This window comes from Streptopelia decaocto (genome assembly GCF_964273445.1).
Source record: "Streptopelia decaocto genome assembly, chromosome: 1".
Taxonomy (NCBI): Eukaryota; Metazoa; Chordata; class Aves; order Columbiformes; family Columbidae; genus Streptopelia; species Streptopelia decaocto.
Genome location: NC_138663.1, coordinates 56,633,949 through 56,656,891, shown reverse-complemented (window position 1 = coordinate 56,656,891; position 22,943 = coordinate 56,633,949). Strand labels below are relative to the sequence as shown.

At 45.9% G+C, this 22,943-nt stretch overlaps 1 protein-coding gene across 1 annotated transcript; it reads left to right on the top strand.

Moving 5' to 3' along the window:
- Positions 1–1,115: 1,115 nt before the first annotated feature.
- Positions 1,116–22,191, top strand: KCNMB4 (potassium calcium-activated channel subfamily M regulatory beta subunit 4; the record flags this gene model as incomplete). Its single annotated transcript, XM_082065903.1, has 3 exons — positions 1,116–1,454; positions 11,309–11,436; positions 21,737–22,191. 3 exons carry the CDS (start codon positions 1,116–1,118, stop codon positions 21,903–21,905), a joined length of 636 nt encoding a protein of 211 aa, XP_081922029.1. The 3' UTR covers positions 21,906–22,191.
- Positions 22,192–22,943: the final 752 nt, after the last annotated feature.

Below are 22,943 nucleotides of genomic sequence, written 5' to 3'. Positions count from 1 at the left end.
CAACTGTCGGTTCTGAAACTGTCACATTTTGTTCTACCTAATTGCCTATGATAAAGACTGTGGAATAAAAATGTAACTATTGTTTATGGTAGCTTGGCACCAAAAAGCTTGTTCTGTTGTGTTGCTGTGGTAGATAATAACCAAACTTTATTTGCAAACTAAATGTATATTCTTGGACTGACTGCTTTTCTACAGACCAGCTTTGAAGAGGGCACTTCCTTGGGGGACCTTTCAAAGGTTGATACCTTCCTCTTGAAAGCAATTTCTGCCTAAAACATCTTGACAGATCTCATTTTGCTTACCTATTGTCTCCAAATAACAATGAATGACTTGGAGGATGTGTCTGTCCCTGCTGTGCAGATGCTGGATTTGGGGCTGGCCAGAGCAGAGCGCTTGCCCTGCATCCCCAAAAAGTCCTGTTGAGGCAGGATAAGGCTCAATCAACTCCCATTATTTCCCTTCTCAGTTAATAAGGTGAAAAGAGCAGCTGCTTCCTCACCTCCACATCTTTTATTTCTTTAACTTCGGGTCTGACTCTGAATGTATACATAGAGACCTCGCAGATTTGGGCATATGGGGTACTGAGCGTGACTTCACATGGCCCCTGCCGGACCCTGGGACTTAACCAAGCTGGCAGTGAGAATTAGGAAGCACAAACTATTTTCAGATCCTAGTACAAGTCGTGATTTTATTCTTCTGGATTTATGTGCAGGGTCGCTACCCCATCCTGTGTGGGAGATGTTGGCTTAGAGAGGAGCAGGCAGGTGGGAGGACTGCAACACGCCCTTGAGGTACATTGCTGTCTCCCCACTCACCTGCCCCCCTCTAGAGATTGCACCCCATATTAATCCAGACTAACCCTTCCCGCAGCAAATCTCCCCGGCCAGATAATCCCGTTGCAATCTGGCCCTTCCACCCCCGGAGGGGCTCGAATTAGGTCAGCCGGGTTTATATTTGTATTTTATTTATTTATCTACTTTTTTTTTTTTTTTCCCTGGTTACACGCACACCCGCCCGCCCGTGGGGAGGAGGCGGGCAGGGAGGCGGGGAGCAGCGGGGGAGCTTTACCCGATGGCAGCGGCTGCCCGGCGGCGGATGTCAGCGGCAACGGGGCGATGGCGCGGAGCCGGGCGATTTACGAATACACGGAGGCGGAGGACAAGAGCATGCGGCTGGGTTTCCTCCTCATCGCCGCCGGCTTGCTTTCCCTGCTGGGTTTGGGTTGCTGTTGGCTGCGCCCGGCGCTGCAGGAGCGGGGAGGCGGCGGTTCGGCTAACTGCACGGTACTGGCGGTGCGGCAGCTCGGGGAGCGCTTCTCCTGCACCTTCTCCTGCGGGGCCGCCTGCCGCGGGACCGCCCGCTACCCCTGCCTGCAGGTCCTGGTCCGCACCTCCCGCTCCTCCGCCCCTGCGCTGCTCCATGAGGACGAGCGGCAGCTCCGCACCAACCCCAAGGTGAGACCCGCGCAGCGCCGCGCTCCCGAATGGCGGGGTAGGGGGGTGGTGGTGGTGCTGGGATGTCCCGTAGGGCAAATCCTGCCCCGTCGCCGCGGTGCTGAGTGCCCTTTCACCTTCATTTAGGGTCCGGGTCCCCTGCCACCGCCCTCCATCGGGGTGCAGGTTTTTCTCTGATGGGAGGAATGGATGAAGTCGTGGAGCATCCTTTTGAAACGTCCCTGTGCTGTTACTCAGCAAAAAGTATATATGTATAGTGTGTATGTGTGTGTATATATATATATGTATATATATATTTACAAATACTTTACATAGTGTGTGTATACATAGCTGCCCAGGGAGATTGTGGAGTCTCCTCTAGAGACATTCAAAACCCGCCTGGACACATTCCTGTGTAACCTCATCTAGGTGCTCCTGCTCCGGCAGGGGGATTGGACTAGATGATCTTTTAAGGTCCCTTCCAATCCCTAACATTCTGTGATTCTGTGAAACACGCACACTATATAGTACTACACTATACTATGTAGTGTAGTATAACACTATGCTATATATAGTGTAACAATATATATACACACCCACATTATATATATATATATATGTATGTATTTCCGTACAGCCTCAGCCCCAGGTCATCCCTCCCGCGGGTGCAGGGCTGCCCTGGGCCAGTAGCACGGCAGGAACAGTGGGTCGGCTCCGCTGCCGGTCCCCGGGGTGGCCCCGGGATGCCGGAGAGAAGCCGGGGAGAAAGTCCTGTTGCTGTTGGGCAGCGTGTCCCCGAGGGTGAGGGGCTTCCCAGAGCAGGTCCCCAAAGCGCAAGGAGAAATTTTAATGGAGCCGCAGGTGACGGGGCGCTGGGGAGAGCTCTGTACTGAAACAGAAGTTTCTTTGGTGCTGTTTTGATTCTCAAACTTCTCCATCACCCACACAAAAACACACCAAACAGAGGCATCTTTAAAGTTGCATCTTCTAGCAAACTAGAATAGTTTGAAAGTAGTGTGTGACTTGTGTTTTTTTCTTTCTTTAAACACAGTTATTCTCCCTTTTCATGCTGAGTAAATATCAGCTTGCCAAGCGTACTGCCTGAGTGGAGGAGATTTTGTTAAGTAGTTTCCAGAAAATAAAAAAATGTGGCAGAATATCCCCCCCACACACACCTTCCACCTGAAAGAACCCAAAATTAGGAGTGTACTAGAGGAGCGAATTTCAGCTCTTCAACCAAGATGTGTATGTAGCACAATATCAAGGGTCGTGCTATGTATGATGCAGGGGTCTGCATGCAGGGGCTGGGGAGTGGGCTTTTGTGTCCAGTTTGGGATGTGCAGCCTCGCATCTCCGCTGTCATAGTTACAACCGTGTGGCTCTGTCACTTGGAAGATGGATTAAGTTGCAAGCTTTGGGTTTGGTGGTTGCTTTTTTCCCCTTGGCAGCTTGTGGGCTTTGTTGGGGCAAAAATCAGCAGAGCGAGAAGTAGAACGATAAGTCTGGCAGGTTTTGGATTAGATTGTTGGCACCACTCAGAAGCAATGAGCAATGAAGCTGCAGAGCTGGATGGTGCCTGCTGCACCTTTCCCTTGGGGTGCTGCTGCCAGGCTACCTGTGGAAGATGGCCATGGTTACGGAGAGGTCCACTGTGAGCACCCAGCTGTCCAAGCACCAGGACTTCTCTAACCCTCTCTACCTTCAGGTGGGCTGGGGGTAGTTGATGAAATGCCCTTTTGATATAGGGTGAAGATGTTGTGTTGCTGCAGTGTGGCTGCCCCTGAGTATGGACCGATGGTCCTGCTGTGGCCATGTCCACCAGGGGCAAGAGGTGGGAGGAGGGAGGTGGGTGTTGAGCTGTGCCACCAGCGAGCCTGGGCTCTGCATCTCCTGCAGCACCCTCAGTTTCAGCAGAGGCTTTCAAACTGGGCTGCAACCATAACATGTCCCTGAGTAGTCCCAGTGTTTTGTTTTGTTTTTACTTCTTGATCTCATCTTCTCATGCCTTTCTGGAAGTCCATTGGGAAGAGGAGAATTACAATTACTGGATTACGATTTCCGCAGGGAGGCACCTAGAACTTCAGAAGCAATACCTGTAAATGTCACTCAGAAGCCTGTTTTTATTCAACAATTAACAAAGAAACACAGGGCTGTGTGTTGGCAGCGTGTTGGATTTGCATGCTTTTACAAATATAATCCATTTTCCCTAGCTTGCACCTTGCATCTCTAGGCACGGACTGTTTACTCTGGCATATTGATCGCTGAGCATTGAATCTGATTTACCAGATGAGACCAAGAAGAAAGGATGTATTTTTTGATGTAACCGCATTCTCTGGTAGTAATTGAATTTAGCCAAGTGGAAAACAACATAGAAATAAAAAATGTGCTCCAATTGTTTTCCTTACCTTAAGGAGCTTACGTAAAACCAATACAAAATAAGAAGAAAAGTTGTTTAGCTTTCATTAGGAACACATATCCTTTTAAAGGAATGACATGTAGCTGTCACTTTGGTTTTCCCTTTTTTCCCAATTTTAATGTCTGTGTAGCAAAGCAGTTACATTCTTTTAATTTTTGTCCTAAAGTGTCACCATCTTTAAAAGCTTTCAGGATGTTATGCTGAGATAGACTAGTCGTACCAACAGACTAGCAATCTGCTGGATTTAGTGCTTGGGATCCAGTATGTATTTATGAATAAACACCTCAGGAGACATTTAACCCTTCCCATTTCCATCACCTTCCCACAACATGCTCACTTGTGTTCATGCAATTAGACGTACGGCACACTAATCAGTTCCAAATAACTAGAAGGAAAAAAACCCACCAATTTTGTTATGATCAGTCTTTAACTTTTGCATTCTGTTTAGCTGCTTCTCTTTGTGGGGTAGCAATTCTTCCTGGTAAAACAACAGTGCAGAAAAGTCATAGTTCAGGCTCCTTACAACATGCAACAATACTGAATCAGTTGGAAGCTTCACTCCCCACCAAAAATCCCCAGTGTATTGAACTAAAAATATTCTACTTTCTGTAGTGGAGTGGACTGGTGTATAAACACAACAGCAGCTGCGAATCTGTCTGCTCTAGAGAAGTCCAGCTGCAGGAAAAAGAATGTTTTGTAATTTTTCTCTCTCTTGCTTCCTAAGATAATCACATCATTGTACAGCCCAGGATTCATTGTAGCTCTTAAAAGATTATATAGCTGGGTCAGAGTTAATCCAGAAATGTATATATAAAGCACCAGGCATGATTACATTTGTGTTCAGACCAAGTGATTTGTGGAATTTTTTTTATAAATTTGTTATCTCAGAGGGAGAAATTTCAGCCGAGGAATGGTAGCCTTTCTTCAGCTGTCTTGATAGCAATAATAATCTCTGAGATAAGGCCAAAGGGGTATTAATTCCAAAGTCAATTTCTCACTATCGCTCTGGCCGTTGAGTGAGTCGGCACCACATACGGCCAGCACAGGGGCCAGGCTATAGGTTTTTATTCGGTAAAATAACAGTGGGTTTTGTCAGATGCTAAAAATATCGACTTCCCAGCTTTTTAGACTTTTCCTTTTCTATGTTTAAAGTTAAGTGTAGGGCAGGAAGAACCTGCCCGCTGTTTTGATAAAGAGACTTTTGTTGGAGTGACAGGTGAGCCTGACACATCAGCAGCTGCACAGCAGGAGCCGGTTGTCCCTGTCCCTGGACAGGGGTGCAGAGCAGAGGCAGCCACTGCTCCTTGTGTGTGCTCTGCGTGTGCTCCTGTCACACTTCTTTCTGTCACCACTCAGCCTGATGAGGTTATACACAGTTATCTCCTCCCTGTACTTGTAAACAGAATTGTTTTTGGATTCTCTTAAGTATGACCCATGACAGATGTTGTTTAATACCAAAATATGCCCAGCGTTACAATGATTTTGGAAGGGTCTGGTGCATCTGGTGAAGCATCAGTTCTGTGTTTGCACTGGTGCCTGTGATGGGCAAATTCTGCAGATGCTGTCTAGTGATTCCTCTGGAAGCAGCCCCAGGTGCTGCAGATAAACCCCACCACCCTCCCGTCTCACCTGGGGCACCCCTCGCTGCCTCCAGCCTCTGTGAGGGGTTGTGGGTTTAGTCACTCCTGATGGGTTTCTCTGTGCTGAGGGAAGCAGGTGAAAAACACGAGGCTCAGCTCCAGCTCCATCGGTGCAGTCAGCTGGGAGGGAAGCATTTTTTTGTACTAATAGAGCAAGTCCCCCTGCTCATCTCCTGCCACAGCGGGATGGTTGTGGCAGCAATTCCTTCCTTCCAGGCCATGAAGATAACTCAGTAGTGCACAGAGATGCTCACAGACAAAGTTAGGAAAAGCTCATACATTGCCTGGTGTGGTGGGTTGGCCCTGGCTGGACACCAGGTGTCCACCAAAACCACTCTATCTTTCCCCTCTTCAGCTGGACAGGGGAGAGAAAATATAACAAAAGGTTCATGGATCAAGATAAGGATGGGGAGAGATCACTCACTAATTACTGTCACAGGCAAACCAGACTTGACTCAGGGAAATTAATTTAATCATTACAATTAATTTAATTTAAGTTAATCAGAGAAGGGTAATGAGAAATAAACCCAAATCTTGAAACACCCAGGCTCAACTTCACTCCTGATTTTTCTACCTCCTCCCCCCAAGTGGTGCGGGGGGACTGGGAATGAGGGTTGTGGTCAGTTCATCACACGTTGTCTCTGCTGCTCCTTCCTCCTCGCACTCCTCCCCTGCTCCAGCGTGGGGTCCCTCCCACAGGAGACAGGCCTCCATGAGCTTCTCCAGTGTGGGTCCTTCCCATGGGCTGCAGTTCTTCAGGAACAGACTGCTCCAGCCTGGGTCCCCCACAGGGTCACAAGTCCTGCCAGCAAACCTGTTCCAGCCCGGGCTCCTCTCTCCATGGGGCCACAGGTGCTGCCAGGAGCCTGCTCCAGTGTAGGGTCCTACCTGGACTGCAGGTGCATCTCTGCTCGACCATGGACCTCCACGGGCTTCAGGGGACAGCCGGCCTCACCATGGCCTACAAGGGAATTTCTGCTCTCATGCCTGGAGCAGCTTCTCCCTCTCCTTCTTCACTGACCTTGGTGTCTGCAGAGTTGTTCTCTCACATATTCTCAAACCTCTCTCCAGTTGCTGTGTCAGAGCAATTTTTCCCCCTTCTTAAGTATGTTATCGCAGAGGCACCTCTACCATTGTTGATAGGCTCAGCTTTGGCCAGTGGCAGATCCATCTTGGAACCATCTGGCATTGGCTCTATTGAGCGTAGCAGAAACTTATAGCAGCCTTTCACAGAAGCTACCCCTGTATCCCCTTTGCTACCAAAATCTTGCCATGCAAACCCAGTACACTTGGCAATCAGGAGTCAGAAAATCTTGGCTTCAGTGGTACATTGTACTTTTGCAGTGATACTTACCTGGAGCATCCTTTCCGCTCCTTCATTTCATCACAAGCTTCCCAACCTGCACAGCACACAATGTGGGGGTTCTCTACCACACCAAGCAAATGGTACATTCACCAGCAACCAGCAGGTCAGTCCTCAATAAATCACTTGGAGACTGAGGCTGGAGATTTGCTTCTTAGTGCTATTGGCTTGTCTTCTCGTGGGCTGACTTGTTTCTCCTTTGGATCCTTACATCTATTTGCATTTGGCATTTTCTTGGTCTCATCTTATAGACAGTGTCTTCCAGGCTTGAGACAGTTTCCCTCAAAGCCTACTAAGTCTGGCTTCTTTTTCCTAAAAAATCTGGCCGATTTAGGCAAGAATTAATCTTTGAAAAGCGTGAAATACAACCTGGGAGCTAAACCATGGTCAAGAGTTCATGCCTCTGTCCCTTCACCATGATATGGAAGACTATCTGCTCTGATTGAGTGTTCAGAAGGAACCAGGAATCTTCACAGGCATCTGCAGATGAGAGCACCCAGGAGCACACACACATAGAGATCTTACAAAACCTTGATGTAAAGGTATTTTAGCTGCTCGCTGACATTTTTACTGAATTGAATCCTGAGTCATCTATCCAAACACTGGCTTTGAGTGAAGTGGCAATATTATTAACCTGATACTGATTTTGAACAGTGTAATTGAGACTGTATTTGAACTACATAATAATTTTATTGTTGCTATGACATGGTGTAGGAGGTGCGATAATGGCACCATGTACCAATAGATCTGCTGAAAAGGCCTCCGCTCCATTAGAATTACTCTGAATGTCTAATCTTAAGTACTATTCCCCAACTTCACTGTAACTTGTTTAAGAAAAAAAAACATCAAAGAAATATAGAGTGGGACACTTCCACTGAAAATGGATGTTGCTGCATGAGCTGCAGTTGAGCACAAGGCATCCTAACTTGCTTTGAACTACTTGGCATTTGTTTGTTTTGATGATAGAATTTCATACTCTGTCTTGTGGAGGAGGACTGTGGAATTAACCTTTCAGAAATTGCCTGTTGCCAAAGTGGGAGGTCGTTTCAGGTTCATCCAGCAACTCACATCAGCGGAAGTTGCCAGGTTATGGTTTCCTTTTATCTGCCTGCTGACTGTGCTTTGGAGGGCGATACAGCTGATCAAGCAGAGTCCCCAAGAAGTGTGCTTGGGAGGCTAAGGAAAGAGAGATCCACCACCTACGTGGGTCAGAAAGGGCTCAAATGAACTTCAGGTTAGTATGAATCGTGCTGGCATCCTGGGGAGGCAAACAAGCTCCGGTGTTTGTGCAGCAGGTGGTAAGTCCATGTTGGAGTTGGACCTTGGGTGTTCATCATGGCTCAAGGCCTTCATCAGGTTGAGGAAATGATCCAAGGTGACCTCTGGGATTCATATGATGATCATTTTGCCTTGGGCAGAGACCACTCCTCTTTTGAAGATTGCTAATCCTTGACAGGCTCAAACAATGAGGTCCCATGAATTTATGGCAAACCCCTGAGTGTCTCCTTTGCATTTTCCACATGAAGATAAAGATGTGGAAATGAATCCAGCGTGTTTTCTGTCAACTGTTATTGGAATTGTTTGTGCAAAGAGTGGTGTGAGGTCTGAGTTACAGGGAGCATATTCACCATTGTCCCCAATGTCCATGTGTCCCTCCTGTAGGTATTTGCGGTACTCCCACACACTGTCTCACCTTGGCATGGGAAAAGATGGACATGTCGATTGGGGAAGCTGTTTGTGAGCCCCTTTACATCTTCTAAACCAAGTAAAATCCCTTCCCTGAAAGACTTCATTTTTAATAGCTTCATATTGAGCTAAAAGCCTGGGGACTGATGTCAAAAATTGTGAAGTCCTCTGTGACGGAGCTGTCCTTGGAGAGTGTTACAGCTTGCTACTTGTCCATTCAGATGGACATCTCTTGAGAAAAGAGATCTTTGCAGCTGGTTCTAAGCCTGAAACTCAAAATGGGGACAAACAATGGTTCACGAGGTTGTGAACTTTGTGAAGGATTCACATAATATTTGGGGGAGGTAAGTCTCTGAAGGATCCAGAGAAAGTCTGGCCAGCAAAGGAGTGGAGTGGTGGTCATGCTTTCGTAGCAGAGGACAGGATTAGGCTCATCCGTGATGAAGAAACATTTCAGAGGAGAGAGGGGAGCTTCATGCTGGAGTTGGTACCACACGAAAAGGAGTTTTTGATATCAATGAGGAAATTTAGGCCGAAAAATGTATAATGATACCTAGTTGTTCTGTCTAGTTCTGCATTTTATGTGCTGGTTGTTTTGGGGAACTCTAAGCAAAGTCTGTTTACTTCTGCTCTCTTGTATCACTGTGTTGCAAGAGCATATCTAAAAGCTGGGGGCTTGGGGAAGAGCAAGGTGTGGGTTACAGTCAGACATAGGCAGTGAGTGTACAACTGGTGGGATATGGTACAGTTTCCACAGCAGGATCTGAAAGGCTTCATGAAGAAGAATAGCAGAATGGAGAAGGCTGGGAGTGCTGGACCCTGAGCCGAGCAGGGAGCACCAGGAGGGGACCAGGTGGGGTGGTGTGGCATGTTGGTGACTGTAAAGGGGACAGAGCAGAGCCAGCATTGCCCTCGGGTGTCCTCATGCCAAATCTGCTGACTCCTTCTAGCTGCTGCACAGATGTGAGGAAAGAGGATTTTGGTTGATGCTTTCAAAGTACGCAATTAAGCCAAAACCATTGCCGGCCAAGGAATATTATCTAAGAAGGAAATAACTTGTGATAAATCCTGTGTCCTGGCTTCTGAGGTAGAGTGATGTTGCTGCTCATTTCTGTTGTTTGTCATCAGCAGTGGGAGAATCCTTGTTTAGGTCATCTGAACAGGGATCTAAAGGGAGTTCAGTGCTGTGGCAACACTGGCTGTGGGCACATGTGGAAACAGGCACCCTTGCATGTGAAAAAGACAAATTTCAACTTGGAAGCAACAAACAAGGCCTTGCAGATCCTTCCAGTTTGAAGCATGAATGCTACTTGTAGCATTTGTAAGTGTTGACAGAAGTGGTCATGTTTTACATTACAAGCCAAAAAAATCTGGAGATTTATCCCATTCCCAACGAATGGCAAAGATTGAAGCTGTCGTGTGGTTGAGATGGACATCTAGATCTGTACAGCTCGGATATAGCGTGCAACTGGGGGCATGGTAGGCCCCTGTGAAGCCTCACCAGATGGAGAAGGAGAAGAAAGCACTCACTAGGCATAGTGGGTCGTGGTGGTCTTTATTTTCAGGTTAGAGGGCGTGTTTCTCTGCTTGTTCTTACTGCCTTCCAGATACTATGAAGAAACTCATGTTGTGATAATTTGTGGGGATTCTTGCTTCCTTATCCTACCTAAGTAGCAGATTTTTTAGCTACCTTCCCAGTCATGTTTTTCCGCTTGCAGCTCCCAGTTTTAAAGGAATTAAATATCTGTGTGTGCACCTTGAGCCTTTCTCTTCATGCATCCTCCAGGGCCAAAAGCCTTTATATTATCTGAGGAAAAGTGAAGCTGTGTTGCTCAGTTCGGTTCAACGTCTCATGTAATGACCTCCCATATGGATGCCTGGTAACAACAGGAGGGATTTTGCTTAGACACTGAGATCTTAATACTGCCAACATTTTACTCAGTGGACTGTTTTTTTTTTTCCTTGTTTAATTCACTGTGGCTAGGAGGGAAGGGTGATGTGTCAAAGATGAGACTTGGAAACAAGATATGTGAGCTGTGCGCGACCCAGAGCTGAGACTCTGAAAGCCCAGACCCAAGTGCAGTGAGGTGGGGGAGGAACATCCTTTGATCTCTTTGGGCTTTGAAGCAGATGTCTGAGGGTGAGATCTGCAGATAGCTCAGCTGCACACTCAGCTCTTGTTGACTTCTATATGGTAGAAGCAGATGCTGAACCTTTTTGCTGAATTGGGGCTTTGAACTTTCTGTGTTTGTTTCCCTGTATTGAAACAGTGAAAGAACACTTGTCTTTTGCCAGCAGGTATCAGCCAGATATCAGATATCTCATCATCTCCGGGAAAGCTTGCCACGATATTTTAGTTATTTATTAGCATGGCACTAAACAAAACTTGTGCCTCCCTGAAAAGATGAAGTAATTCAAATCTAATTCATGCAGTTGGCTAGGAATACGTCAAAAGGAAACAATCACCTTTATATTTATCGTGCAAAACCCCAAGGTGTTATGTGGCAGTTTGGTTTGATAAGGGAACAAAACAATGATAAAGCCTTTATTTCATTTCTGACTGCTGGCAGATTCTTTTCCAGTACCTGCAGGGAGTAACTAGCAATTGAAGTAAAGTTCAGCTAACTTTTCTTTTTTGGTTTCTTTGTAGTTTGTACTTACTATCCTTTGCCTGTTTCAGTCACACGATATTATGAGGGTAATGCAGAGAGAGTGATGCCCTATGTCCTGGACCACAGAAGTAACTCTGTTTTTCACCTTGTGTTTGCAGTGTTCGTACATCCCTCCCTGTGCAAGAGACGATCAGGAGAACTCTGAGAACGTCACGTACAAGCAGAAATACTGGAAAGAGAAAGTGGGTTCGCAATCATTTACATGCTATTTTAATGAGCACTTGAGGTAAGTAATCTACAGTTGCATAGGCAGAAGTGTTTATGCATCGGTTTAGCAACTGTCCACTGGTTCTGTTTGAAAATATATATAAATACACAGATCCATATACTGATGTGGTTTAGCACACAGAGTTTAGTGTAGAACTTTGCAAGAGAACTCGACTGATGAAAAGCTACATAGAAAGTAGAAAACCAGCTTTACCACTTGAAGTAAAAATATACAACTCTGAGGAAATTTTCCCCTAAAACATATAATTTTATGCAAAAAAAAAAAGCATCTTAGCTTTTAAAACTCAGGTGGTAAATCTCTGGATATTAATGTTTCTTGCCTCCATGGAAGAGAAATACTGCTGTCTTCATGAGGGGCTGGAAGAAAAGGGAGACCAATAAATAGTGCAAACCAGCTCAGGAATTGCGTTCATGGAGGCTTAATGAATCAGATACATGTAACAAATGTTCACAGAACTGCCAGTTTTCACACATGCTTGCAGAGTGGGAAGTTGTAACTTAAATCATCTCCTCTCCTGTTTCAATTCTTACTTTTACTAACAACCTTGATGGGACTTACATGTGTGATGTGTGGTTTCCTTCCTTCAGTAAAGAGGAAGAGGAAGGAGTCCTTCTGCTCATCTGATGATGATGTTCTGGGAAACAAAAGGTGATGTGGTGGCAGCAACTTACTGTTACCACAGTGTGCAGGCACCCTGGGAGGATTTTGGGCAAATAGCAATCATTGGAATGGTAGGTCCATGTATACAGGGAGGCAGACAGAGAATACTTAAGATTTTCAGATCAACCAAGGTTTTGCAGAGTTTAGACTCCAATTCTGGAGGCATATGACACTTGCTTAATTTGACCAGGATAAGTAATTTTGGTAGAGCTGATAAGACTGTTCTTTGTTGCTGAGTTAAGCACTCGAATAAATGTCTGCCGTGTCAGGGACTAAAGGAGTATGCTTGTCCTATGCCACCAGTGTTTGGAAGTTAAACAGATGAGGGAGACCTAGGTAGAAGTAGCCTGGTACTTGCTGGTGCAGTTCAGGGCTTATTGTGAGCATCTTGGCATCAGATATTTAAGTTTATTAAGACAAACAGGAGGAAAACAGATGCCAGAGTGTGCTAGGATCTTGGAGAAACTGGGAAGCTAGGGCAGGGTAGCTGGCACAGAGATGTCCAGCTCTCCTGTGGTGGGCTGCAGGTTTGTCCAAGGACCTAGTTGACCTGCCCAGGATGACAGTCCATTGTCCCTGGTTAACTCTTTGCAGTGGGAAACCTTTAATTCTGGGTAATGTAGCAAAAAATATTTGCTTCTTATAGTGGGGAAAGAACTGTCTATTGCAGGGGTGTCAAACTCATTTTCACTGGGGAAAAAAGCATCAGCCTTGCAGTTACCTTGAATGGGATTAATGTAATTTTAGGACTGTATAAATGTAACTACTCCTACATTTACACAGTCCTAAAGTTACATTCAGCCCTTTGAAGGCTACCACGAGGCTGATGTGTGTCCCCCCCGCCTCATGGAAATGAGTTTAACACCCCTGGTCTACAGCATGCACAGGTTAAAACTGAGGGCACCCTGTGTGGTGACACCAGACCTGGCTGGGACCTTCCTGGTAGCTGATTTGGTCCATAAGGTGCCAGTGCTTGGGTCTGTGAACCAGGAGCCGAGTGATGGTTTTGGCTTTGTTGGGCAGGCTGGTGCTGCCTGTTGAGACCTGGGACCTGAAGCACCTGCTGCCTGAGCAAGCAGGATGATCAGAACCACAGGATCTTGTGCAGGAGACATCTTGGATGGGATTCATCTGAGCTGGTAGGGGCAAGATGCTGTGAAAAGTAGCTTTTATAGTAAGTGGAGAGAAATAGGAGCTTTTCATTTTATCCCAAAATAAATGCCTACTATAGGTCAGATGCCCAGAGGTATTTATTTCTTTCCTGTGGAGGAGCTCAGGGTGATCTGCTTGGGTGCAGGCACCTAGGTAGTAGATGTCCAGAGTTGGGTGAGCTGGTTCTCCCATCACATCTACAGGTAAAGCAAAGGCAAAATTCTCTCAAAGGATGCATGCTGCCTAGACTCTGCCATTCACATAGGTTAACACCGAGGAATTGTGCAGCACTGGGGAAAGGCTTTTTCCTTATAGTTGCTGCATCCTATACTGTTAGATGTTCTTGCCAAATGCAATGACTGCCTTGAAACACTGAGTTTTGCTGATCATACAACAATTTATGTACAGCAGGAGACAGGCTTGCTGCCAGAGATACTTGAAGATAGTCTAAGCTGAAATGTGTATGACATCTATTTTCTTCTGGAGATAGGAATGTGCTTTGAGAGATAAGTTTTGCTGACTTGGAATGTGCTTCCCTAGGTATACTTTTGGAGCTATGATGACTAAACAGCTTGTGAAGCAGTAAAAAAATCATCCAAACTGAGGGAAAAATCTGTTCACTTCAAAATAGAAGTGTGCATATTTTGTCAGTTTTCTTTAAATTGTGTGGATGAGCTATCTCTTCTGTGTCAGTCTGTATAAAGCATAGAATAGACTTGTAGGTTCCTTAGAGAGAGTAATGTTTGCAGTATTAACACTCTCTCTTTTGAAACAGCAGAATAAAACTCTAGGTAAATATCTACACAACAAATGAACATCATCTTCTCTTCATCAAGCTTAATTTGGCGTAATCTCAGAATTGTTGCTGCATGCAGAACACACTGTCAGGTAACATCTCCCTTCAGTTTGGTGGGGCACCTGTCAGCAGGCTGGTTTGAAAAGAAGAAGAAAGTGATGCCATTTGTACAAAAAGGCTGAAAAGAAGACTTGACAATTTCAGTCATTCTCTGTTAATATAAGTAGAGAGGCCCAGCACAACTAGCTGTCTGGCATTTATCTTAGGGAACCAAAGCACAGCTTAGCTTGGAGCTCGGAGCTTTACTGAAGATCAAGATTTTGCTTTGCCATGGTTGGCGCTTATCTGTAGTGTCCCACTCCTCTCTGGCTGCCGTTGGGCCCAGTGGTGCAAGCTGCATGGGGAAGTTGCTTTTCCAAACCTCTGGAGAAGGTGTCTGTCTGTCTGTTGGTATGATGATAGTCAGGTCTGTAGGGAGCCCTGCCCAGCAGAAACCACCTCCCAGTGTTTCAGAGCCCAAAATAAAAGACAAATTCAGATAAGTCCTCAGGCTGTTGTCAAAGTTTTGAGGAGGTGCTGAGCTCCAGTGCTTCAGCATTGGTGGATTTCACACCAAGTGTTCTAAGGGGTCTGTAGTCATGACTGCATGTAACCAAGGGTCACATCTGCACATCCTAAAGTGGGAGGCCTGTGAGAAGAGGCAGGATGGGACAGATCCTGTCACTATATTTCTTCAGGTTACAGGTCTTATTGACATCAACAACAAGAATGAGAGAAACCGAGTTCTCCATCAGCCCAGACCCCCCCGTTTCATGCCCTGTAGAAATGGGTAGAGCAATATATGGCAAGCTGTTTCTTATTAGTGGCTCATTTGTATAGCACTATTGGTTTTCAGCTCTCAGTTCACCTATTCCAGCAAGAACAGTCTGGTCTCCTTGCCACAGAGTAGCAAATGAAACAGCCATGCTTTATGCTCCTGTGTGTTTGCTGAAGGGTACTGTAGGTGAATTCACCTGATGGTTGAAGAGCAAACACTGTCTATTGATTGGTGACCACCTGTATGGTTTTGGGGTACCCTGCAGGTCATTTATCTGGGAATAATTATCTGCAGAAGCCAAGGGTGCTCAGGTAGTAGTGCTGCTCTTTCACAAAAGGTGAAAGAGAAAGCTTGGCTTGCTTTGGTACTTCACAAAGTTTTCTAAATTAATTATCTCTGGTCAGAAAATGATGTTGCTATTACCTATCCTTTCTTTTACTGTATCGCGTGTTGAGCAGTGCTTGGGCCTGGGAGGGAAAGGATATTGCTGTTAGTAAGACATGGTACTGCCCCTGCCTGCAGCCACCCAGCTGAGGATGTCTGTGTCTTGCAATAACAGGGGAAAAAGTCATGAGGAGTGCTTGTCATAGTGAAGGAATGTGAATAATTGTGGTCAAAATAAGTGTATGTGGACTGTAAACATCTTTAAATCCAGATTACCCATCCCATCTCCCCACCTCTGCCAGCTTTTGCTGTGGCAAACAAACTGTATTATGTGGTGCGTAAGTGCCGACTGAAATGTTTACATGCCTGTAACTTTTTGGTCCTCCATGACTTTTTGGTAACCCCTGCACTGCAATTCTTCCTGTGATGTTCAGTAGTTGCTCTGAAGGCTCTGTTGGAGGCCTGCTGTATCAAGGGTCTGTTATGAACTTGCTCGACAGAGCCTAACAGGGATGTGTTGCATAATTCAGCAACTAATCCAGTTACCTCTGGTCAGAGCCCCATGAGGCTCCAGCCCTGAGCAAAAAATCCTGCTAAAAATAAGTACTGGTCTCACCTTTTAGCCATGAAAACGAGATTCCTCCCTCCTTGTCTGCTCAGTGAAAGGGAAAACTGTGTTTTCAGAGTTAAGGTAGAGACTTATTTAGGGCTTTTTAAAAAATTTTGTTGATTCTTCTTTCACCCTGGGGCTGCTCCTGGGCAGCAGTAGTGGTGCTGCACAGTGGCCATCACCGTTTGCAGCAGAACCATATCTCAGTGCCTGAGCAGGGCTTGAAAGCATTCAGGGTTTTCCCCTTTTGTCCCACTAGGTCTTTCTCTTGCCCCTGACACTGTGTTATGTACTGATAACTGGTGTTAGGAGTTTGAGTGTATCCCCTGGAGAGGCTTTGCCTTTACTGGAGAGCTCAGTGGCAGAGTCACTAGAAACAAGAGATGGTCCATTACCAAGCTTAGGGGGAATATGCGCAACTCCTCTCATCAATATCTTTGAACTGAAGTATTATGTGGAAGTCACAGAACAAAAATGGGTTTATTAAATGCACTATACTTTCAGGAACAAGGTAATGTCTTTAACTATATCTGCTGATTTTCACAGAGAAAAGAAACACATTTCCAGGCATGACACAACTCCTTTGGGTTTGGCACCACTGCCTCAGCACCAAGGGAGTGATGCTGTGAGGACTTCCAGCAAAGCCCTGTACTTGTCTCTTGTCAGAGGGTTTCCTCTGGCAACAGGGGCACCTTCCCTTTTCTGTTTCCATGCCAAACAAGAAATGTTCAGGCTCTCGGAACATGCAACTCACCTCTACAAAAGTAGCAAGAAAAAGTCAAAACCACAGTTTCGATACACGCTGACCTTGCTATGCAAAACAAAAGCAGTTACTTTACTGTGTTTGGGTGGTCCTAGCTATTTATTTTTCTTCTTGAGGAAGGGCATTACTTGCAGTGGAAGTACAGCTCTCTTCTTTTGCTGCTTTCCTCTTAAATACGTCTTTCTCCCTTGCCCCTGCCACCCACCCCTTGTTTTCTCTGCCCAGCCCTGCTAGCTGCCTCTGCTGCTCCTGCCATTCCCACGACAGCTCCATGGCTCCTTTCCAGGCTCCTGCTCTCCTTGCTTCTGTTGTTGATAACAGATATGGTTTTAGAGGTGGAATCCAGAGATTTCAGCTAAAATTTTCAGCTCCTTTGGCCAGTATCTAGTGTTCTTGGGTGCCTGCAGTATTTTCCTGTTGCTGTGTACTTCTGTTTCATAGGCAGATCACAAACACTCGAAGGCTCATTCTCCTGAAGGTATCTGGTTTCTAAACTTCTGGTCTTCTCCGTCATGGTGCAGCACCATGCTGGGGGTCTTGCCTCTGCCAGCACAGCCCAACTCTGGCTTCACTCATCTCACAGCTCAGCTGTCGTGATTATCTCAGTGCTCAAAAGTTAACTGTGATGGGCCACATAAACCTCATGGCTGACAATTAGTCACTTTGCTCTCTTGGTGACGTTCTCCATCTGTGCTTGGCAAGGCAAGTATCTCTGTATGCATAGTTTGGATTCAAAAACATGAAGGGCAGCTCTCCTGTATCGATCACTGTACAAGCCCTGGAGTCAAAGCTAAAGGTTTTTGTACCGGTACAGCAGGACAGATGCAGCTCTTGCTGATCCCCAAGGGGCAGCTAGTGCAGCACCTGGTAAGGAGATCATCACAAAGCAGGATGCTGCAGCGAGGTGCCCAGCAGCACGATGGTGTCCCACAGGCAGGGCTTCACTGCAGGATTGCTTAGGAGTTGTCCCAGGCATGTCCATAAACACTCTGCAGACTCAGATGTCAGAGGACAGCTGCTCTTTGCACCTCACCGGTTCCTTCAACGCTCAATGGGTGGTGGTGGCTGTTGGGCTCTGTGTGATAATTCATTCTTCAGGAGGTGGAGGATAGCTCTTCACCTAAACTGATGCCATCGTGTGAGGATAGCAAACAGCCTGGAAGAAGTGAAATCAAGCCTCTGCAGCCTAACCTGTTAATCATTAGTGACCTGCTATTCATCCTATTTTTTCCCAGTCTTGTTGTGGACCTTACAGATCTCCCACAAAATACCTGTAGTTTTTAGCCTGGGGTGGATCACCTGAAAACAAATGCAAACGTTTATTCTTCAGTTTTTTAGCCAGGCAGCCTCCTAGGCCCTCTCTCACACTTCTCACTGTGCCACTCCCTGGCTCCTGCCAGGACCTGCAAATCCGGCTTGCAAGCCACCCACTCTATGCCTCCCCACCCCTCTTTCCAAGGAGCAAGTGAAAACCTGGGCACCAGCCCAGTTACCTCACTTGCAGGACATGGCACATGGGGCCACAATGAGCTCCCAAGCCCCTGTGGTTACCTCTGCACATCTCCTGCAAAGCTCCTGGGGCTGCAACGTTCCTGCTGCGGGGGATATCTGGCTGCCCAGACCCCCTCCTTGGGCTGCTCTTGCTGTGGACGCTGGCCAGTTTGGCCACATGGCTCCTTGCCAGCACTGGCCCTGGGCTATGGCAGTGGTGCAGTGGGTTCAGGGTCTCATGCAGCATGTTGTGTGGCTGCAGCAGGGCTGATTCTCCCTCTTTGCTTTGGAAGTTGTTGTTTACAATCTCAGCACCAAAAAAGCAGAGGTAAAAGGAGTTATCTTGTAAAGGAAAATAGTAAACATTTTCTTTTTCAGTAACCCTTCTTCAAGTATTTCCCTCTGCTGTAAAAGCTGTGTCTCAGTGGGACCCTCTGCTGCTGTTACACCTTCGGAGTTGTTTTCCAGAGCACTTTCCATAACTGCTGTCAGCTCTGGTGATGGGTCTGCAGGGAAGGGCTCCTCAGCTGGGCACCACCAAGCCCATGCTCCCATCTTCCACTTCCTCCTCCCAGCACCCTAGCACTCTCCAATGCTCTCCCCTACATCCTGCAACTTCTCCATGCAAGACAGCAGATGCAGGAAAGAGGAGGTGGTCCTGACACGGCAGGGCAAGAATGATATGAATGCAAAGAAATGGCATTGTACTCTGCCAAAGTTGATCTTGATAAGGTTCCATGGGCTGCTATAGGCAGATAACCGGGATATTGCCATCCAGGAGCATGTGGTCTATCTGCTGGCAGCGCTGTCTGCCTTTATTAGCTATTCTCATTCGCTCATAGGGTCCAGCAGTGCTTATCTGCAGAGGAAAGTTAATTTGGGATAAGACAAAGAGCAGCTGAAAGCACAGTAATTCTTCCAGAATAACCACACAGATCAAACCAAGTAGGAGCAGGGCTGAGATTTGTCCCACCATTTTTGGGCACCAATGGTCAGTACCGAGAAGCTACATCCACGAGGGTCCCTGAGCTCTCCTGTGTGCTGGGTCACCCTCCACAGGTGCTTCCCCCTCATGTTGGCTAAAGAAGGGCATTTAATATCTTAAATATGGTGCCAATAGTATTTAATGATATATTTTTGGGAGGACCCAGTCATGACCTGATGCATTGTCTGAAGAGGTTCTGTGAGCAGCTGACAGTGAATTGCCACGGAGGACTTGCACAAGGACTCCTGCTGTAGCTAAGAATAGCAATAATGTACATCTGAACCCAAATCTTATCCTGAGCCTTCATTAAAGGCCTCTGTAAGTCTTTGACTCTTCTTCCAAAACAGAAACTCTTCTAAATTACCAAGTTGCAAGAGTTACAGTCATACCTGTAATGAGTGTTTGGCATCTATTGCTGCTACCTTTGGTACAGATGTTTTCAAAAATATCTAAGATTCAGTCAAAAGGATATCTTGCTCTCCCCAATCACACTTTCTTTTCTTTAACTGAATCCAATTTTCTAGTTTGTTCGCTTGCCCCTTATTTATGAACTCTTTAATTTGTATCCACTTAAAAAATGCTTAAAATTAAATATCACTTGTAAAGTGAGAGCTGTGAGGATTGAATGCTGCCTACTTATGGCCTCTTTGCCAATTAGCACTCTGTTATTCAGAGATGATGATAAGGTAAATCTGAGGGAAGCAGTATTATAACTCCTGTGAAAGGATTTTTCTATTTGAGTGCTGTCATTTATATGGCATGGGCTGGTGAGTTTGTGCCCATAAAGTTAGTGTTATTTTCTTCAATTTATGGTCTCCACATGTTGCCTGATTATGTGTCTGGAGGATTTCAGTTGAGCAGACTTCATGTATTCTGCTATTGAATACACCTGGGTTTCTTTTGACCATTTTCTGTGTTGCCAAGTTTCAATTTTTATATAGTCAAGCTGCTCATAATCAGAGACTTATTCTGCTTCTTACTACACAAATAGAGACACAAGGTGCCAGCCTTGGGGACTTGCAGGAGGAATCTCCACAGAGCAATTCTGGGGGAGAGACCCCAAAATGCAAATGCGGGTGCAATTAAATCAAGGATCAAGTGTAGCCTTGTGGTCTGGCTCCGCCAACACCTTAAGGACAGCTAATGCCCTGTAGATTTGCAGGCACCTCCATTAGTTAACTTTTCTGTGAAGGAAACAAGGTTTCTTCTTGTTTCCCCTACAGGGAATGTTTTCTTAGTGCTACCTTCTGATCAGGATGAAGCTGTTGGGGAAGAGACAGCACAGTCATTGCGCAGGTATCTGATTCCCAGGTGCCCCTGTGCTAGGACAACTTAATTCCCAGGACCCAGCTGGATGAGCTTGGGCTGCAGGATTTTAGTCTGTGAGCACAGGGCAGTGTTGACGAAGCAATACGGGATGGGAGTGTTCAGTGTAAGTGAGGACCAAGTGAGGAGTCAAGAGGATATATATATTTTCCTAATTAGCAGAAGTTCTGTTTCCCTCTGTGGCAGATAGTTTTTCAGCAGACTGCATGTCTCTGGCTGTAGGTGGGAAAGCAGCAGCGAAGTGCAAATGCCACAAGACTGATTTAATAACTCTGTTAAAAACTGCAGGGAGAGCAGAAACAGCCAGAGCTGAGAAAAACCTACCAGTAGATTTCCCAGCCAACCTCCCAGACTTAGAAGAGTTAGATTGACACCTGATCTTCCAGGCATGTGGCAATGCTGAATTTCCAAACTTCTTGAGATGCCCCTTCCTTGCTATTCTTCTCGTCCCTCCATTTCCCTTTCGAAATGCATAAATCTGTCATGGATCCGACTGGGACTGCGTATTAGATGTTGTTGGCAGAGGCACAGAGGTTCAGATCTTCAGGGGAGGCTCCCCAAAGCACCCCTGTAGGAGCGAACTCAAGTCCCTTGAACAGCTGATGTTTGTAGTACCAAACCGCAGCTTATTGCTGAAATAGCCTCAGCTGGGAAGGAGCTGAGTCGGGATCCTCTGGCACTCCGGGGCTGGACAGGAGTCCTCTTGGGGGTAGGTTTTGTGTAGACCCCTGTCTGCTGGTGTGGCTGGGCTAGCCTGGGCCACCAGCAGTGCAGTGCTGAGGACAGGGACTGGCTTTCCATCCAGACCCAAAACACAGGAAGGGCTTTGTAAGGAGCCTCCAGATAGGCCCATGGACATGTTTGGGCTAAAAGGGAAGCTTTAATTGCACTTTAAGCTCATTGCACAGTGTCTGATGCCATTTGAGGTAGATAACTACAGCTGCTGTTTGGTATCATGTTTTTTCTGGAGTGTTTTTTCAGTCCACATTGTGATACTGTATCTCTCACAGCTCTTTGTGATGACCAGGACTCCTGGAAGACCTAAAGTACCAATGCTTTTTAATTTTTTTTATCTGAATGAACTTGTTAGCCCGTAAACACTGCAAGTGGAAGGCCCTCATGGCCTGCCATGAGTGCTCGTGATAAATGGGCTAACGAAAGCAGTGAATGAAACGGTCTACTGAATCATTTTCTAACACTAATGCAAATAAAGCACCTTTATTGTTTCCGTGGCAGATGCTTTCCACTTATGATGAATTGATGATGTCGAGTTGGTTTATATTTTCTCTCTCTTCTGTTCCTTCTCTTCACAGACCAGATGACGTGATGCTGAAGCGCACCCATGACGAGACTGTCCTCTTGCACTGCTTCCTCTGGCCTGTGGTTACGTTCCTGGTTGGAGTCCTCATTGTGGTCCTGACCATCTGCGCCAAGAGCTTGGCCGTCAGGGCAGAGGCAATAAAAAAGAAGAAGCATTTATAAACAGCAAAGCTGCTGATGGGAAAAAAGTTGCAAGAAGGTCTCATGTGGGGCAACTCGACACACTTCAGGTCTGCAGGGCACCCAGCTGCACCTCCTTCCACTGCCTCATCTGATGATGGAGTTGCTTTTGCCTCAGGATTATTCTTGGGAGACTGCCCTATGAAATGTCAGCTAATCGCTTCTTCTGCTATGACAGTAAATAAGTATATTCTACCAAAAAAAAAAAATCTACGCTGCACCAAATATGCTGTGCGCTGTTAGTCCTGAACAGCAGCTACCCAGGTCCTAGCAGTATTGAGAGCCAGTTTATAAAACACCCTGGTGTTCCTCATTTCATCTCTGCGAAGTCATCTTTACTACTGTTTAATATTAAATATTTAAAATATTTAATTTATGATAGACTGTATTTCCAAAATAATAAAGTTTGATTGTTTGGGGTTTTTTTAAACTTTTTTTTTTCCTTAAAAAAAAAAAAAAAAAAAAGCTTTAAGACAAAAATAACACTGTGCTGATTTTGTTCTTTTTTTTTTTTCCACTGTGTAGAACTTCATTTTAGAATTCAAACTTTAACCTCTGTCTAGGTGATATCTTTCATCACGACCTGTTTATTGTGAAGAAATGTAGAAACCTCTCAGAAATATTTCTTCAAAAAATGAAGCAATTATTGGAAAAGGTGATTAAATACTGGACCTAATTTTATTGCTTTGGTGGTATTCAGTCCCCACAGTTTTTCTTGTCCCTTCTCAGTTACCCTCTTCACCAAAATGCTCTGGGGCTGTAAGGAGCAGTGATTTTACATGAATACATTTTACCAGCAATATCCCCAAATAGTGTAGTGCTTGCTGAGGGGACCCTGGGCGCTGTGGTGTCATGCAAGTCAGCAGGCTCTATGGATGGCCGGAGAAGGACATCAACTCTTTGCAGAGCTGTGGGCATTTGCTGCTGAACTGCCCTTGGCAGTCACACCAGCTCCATGCCGGGTCCCTCCCAGGGGATGCTCCAGCAAACGCAAGGCAGGCTGGGCACAGTATCTTGCTG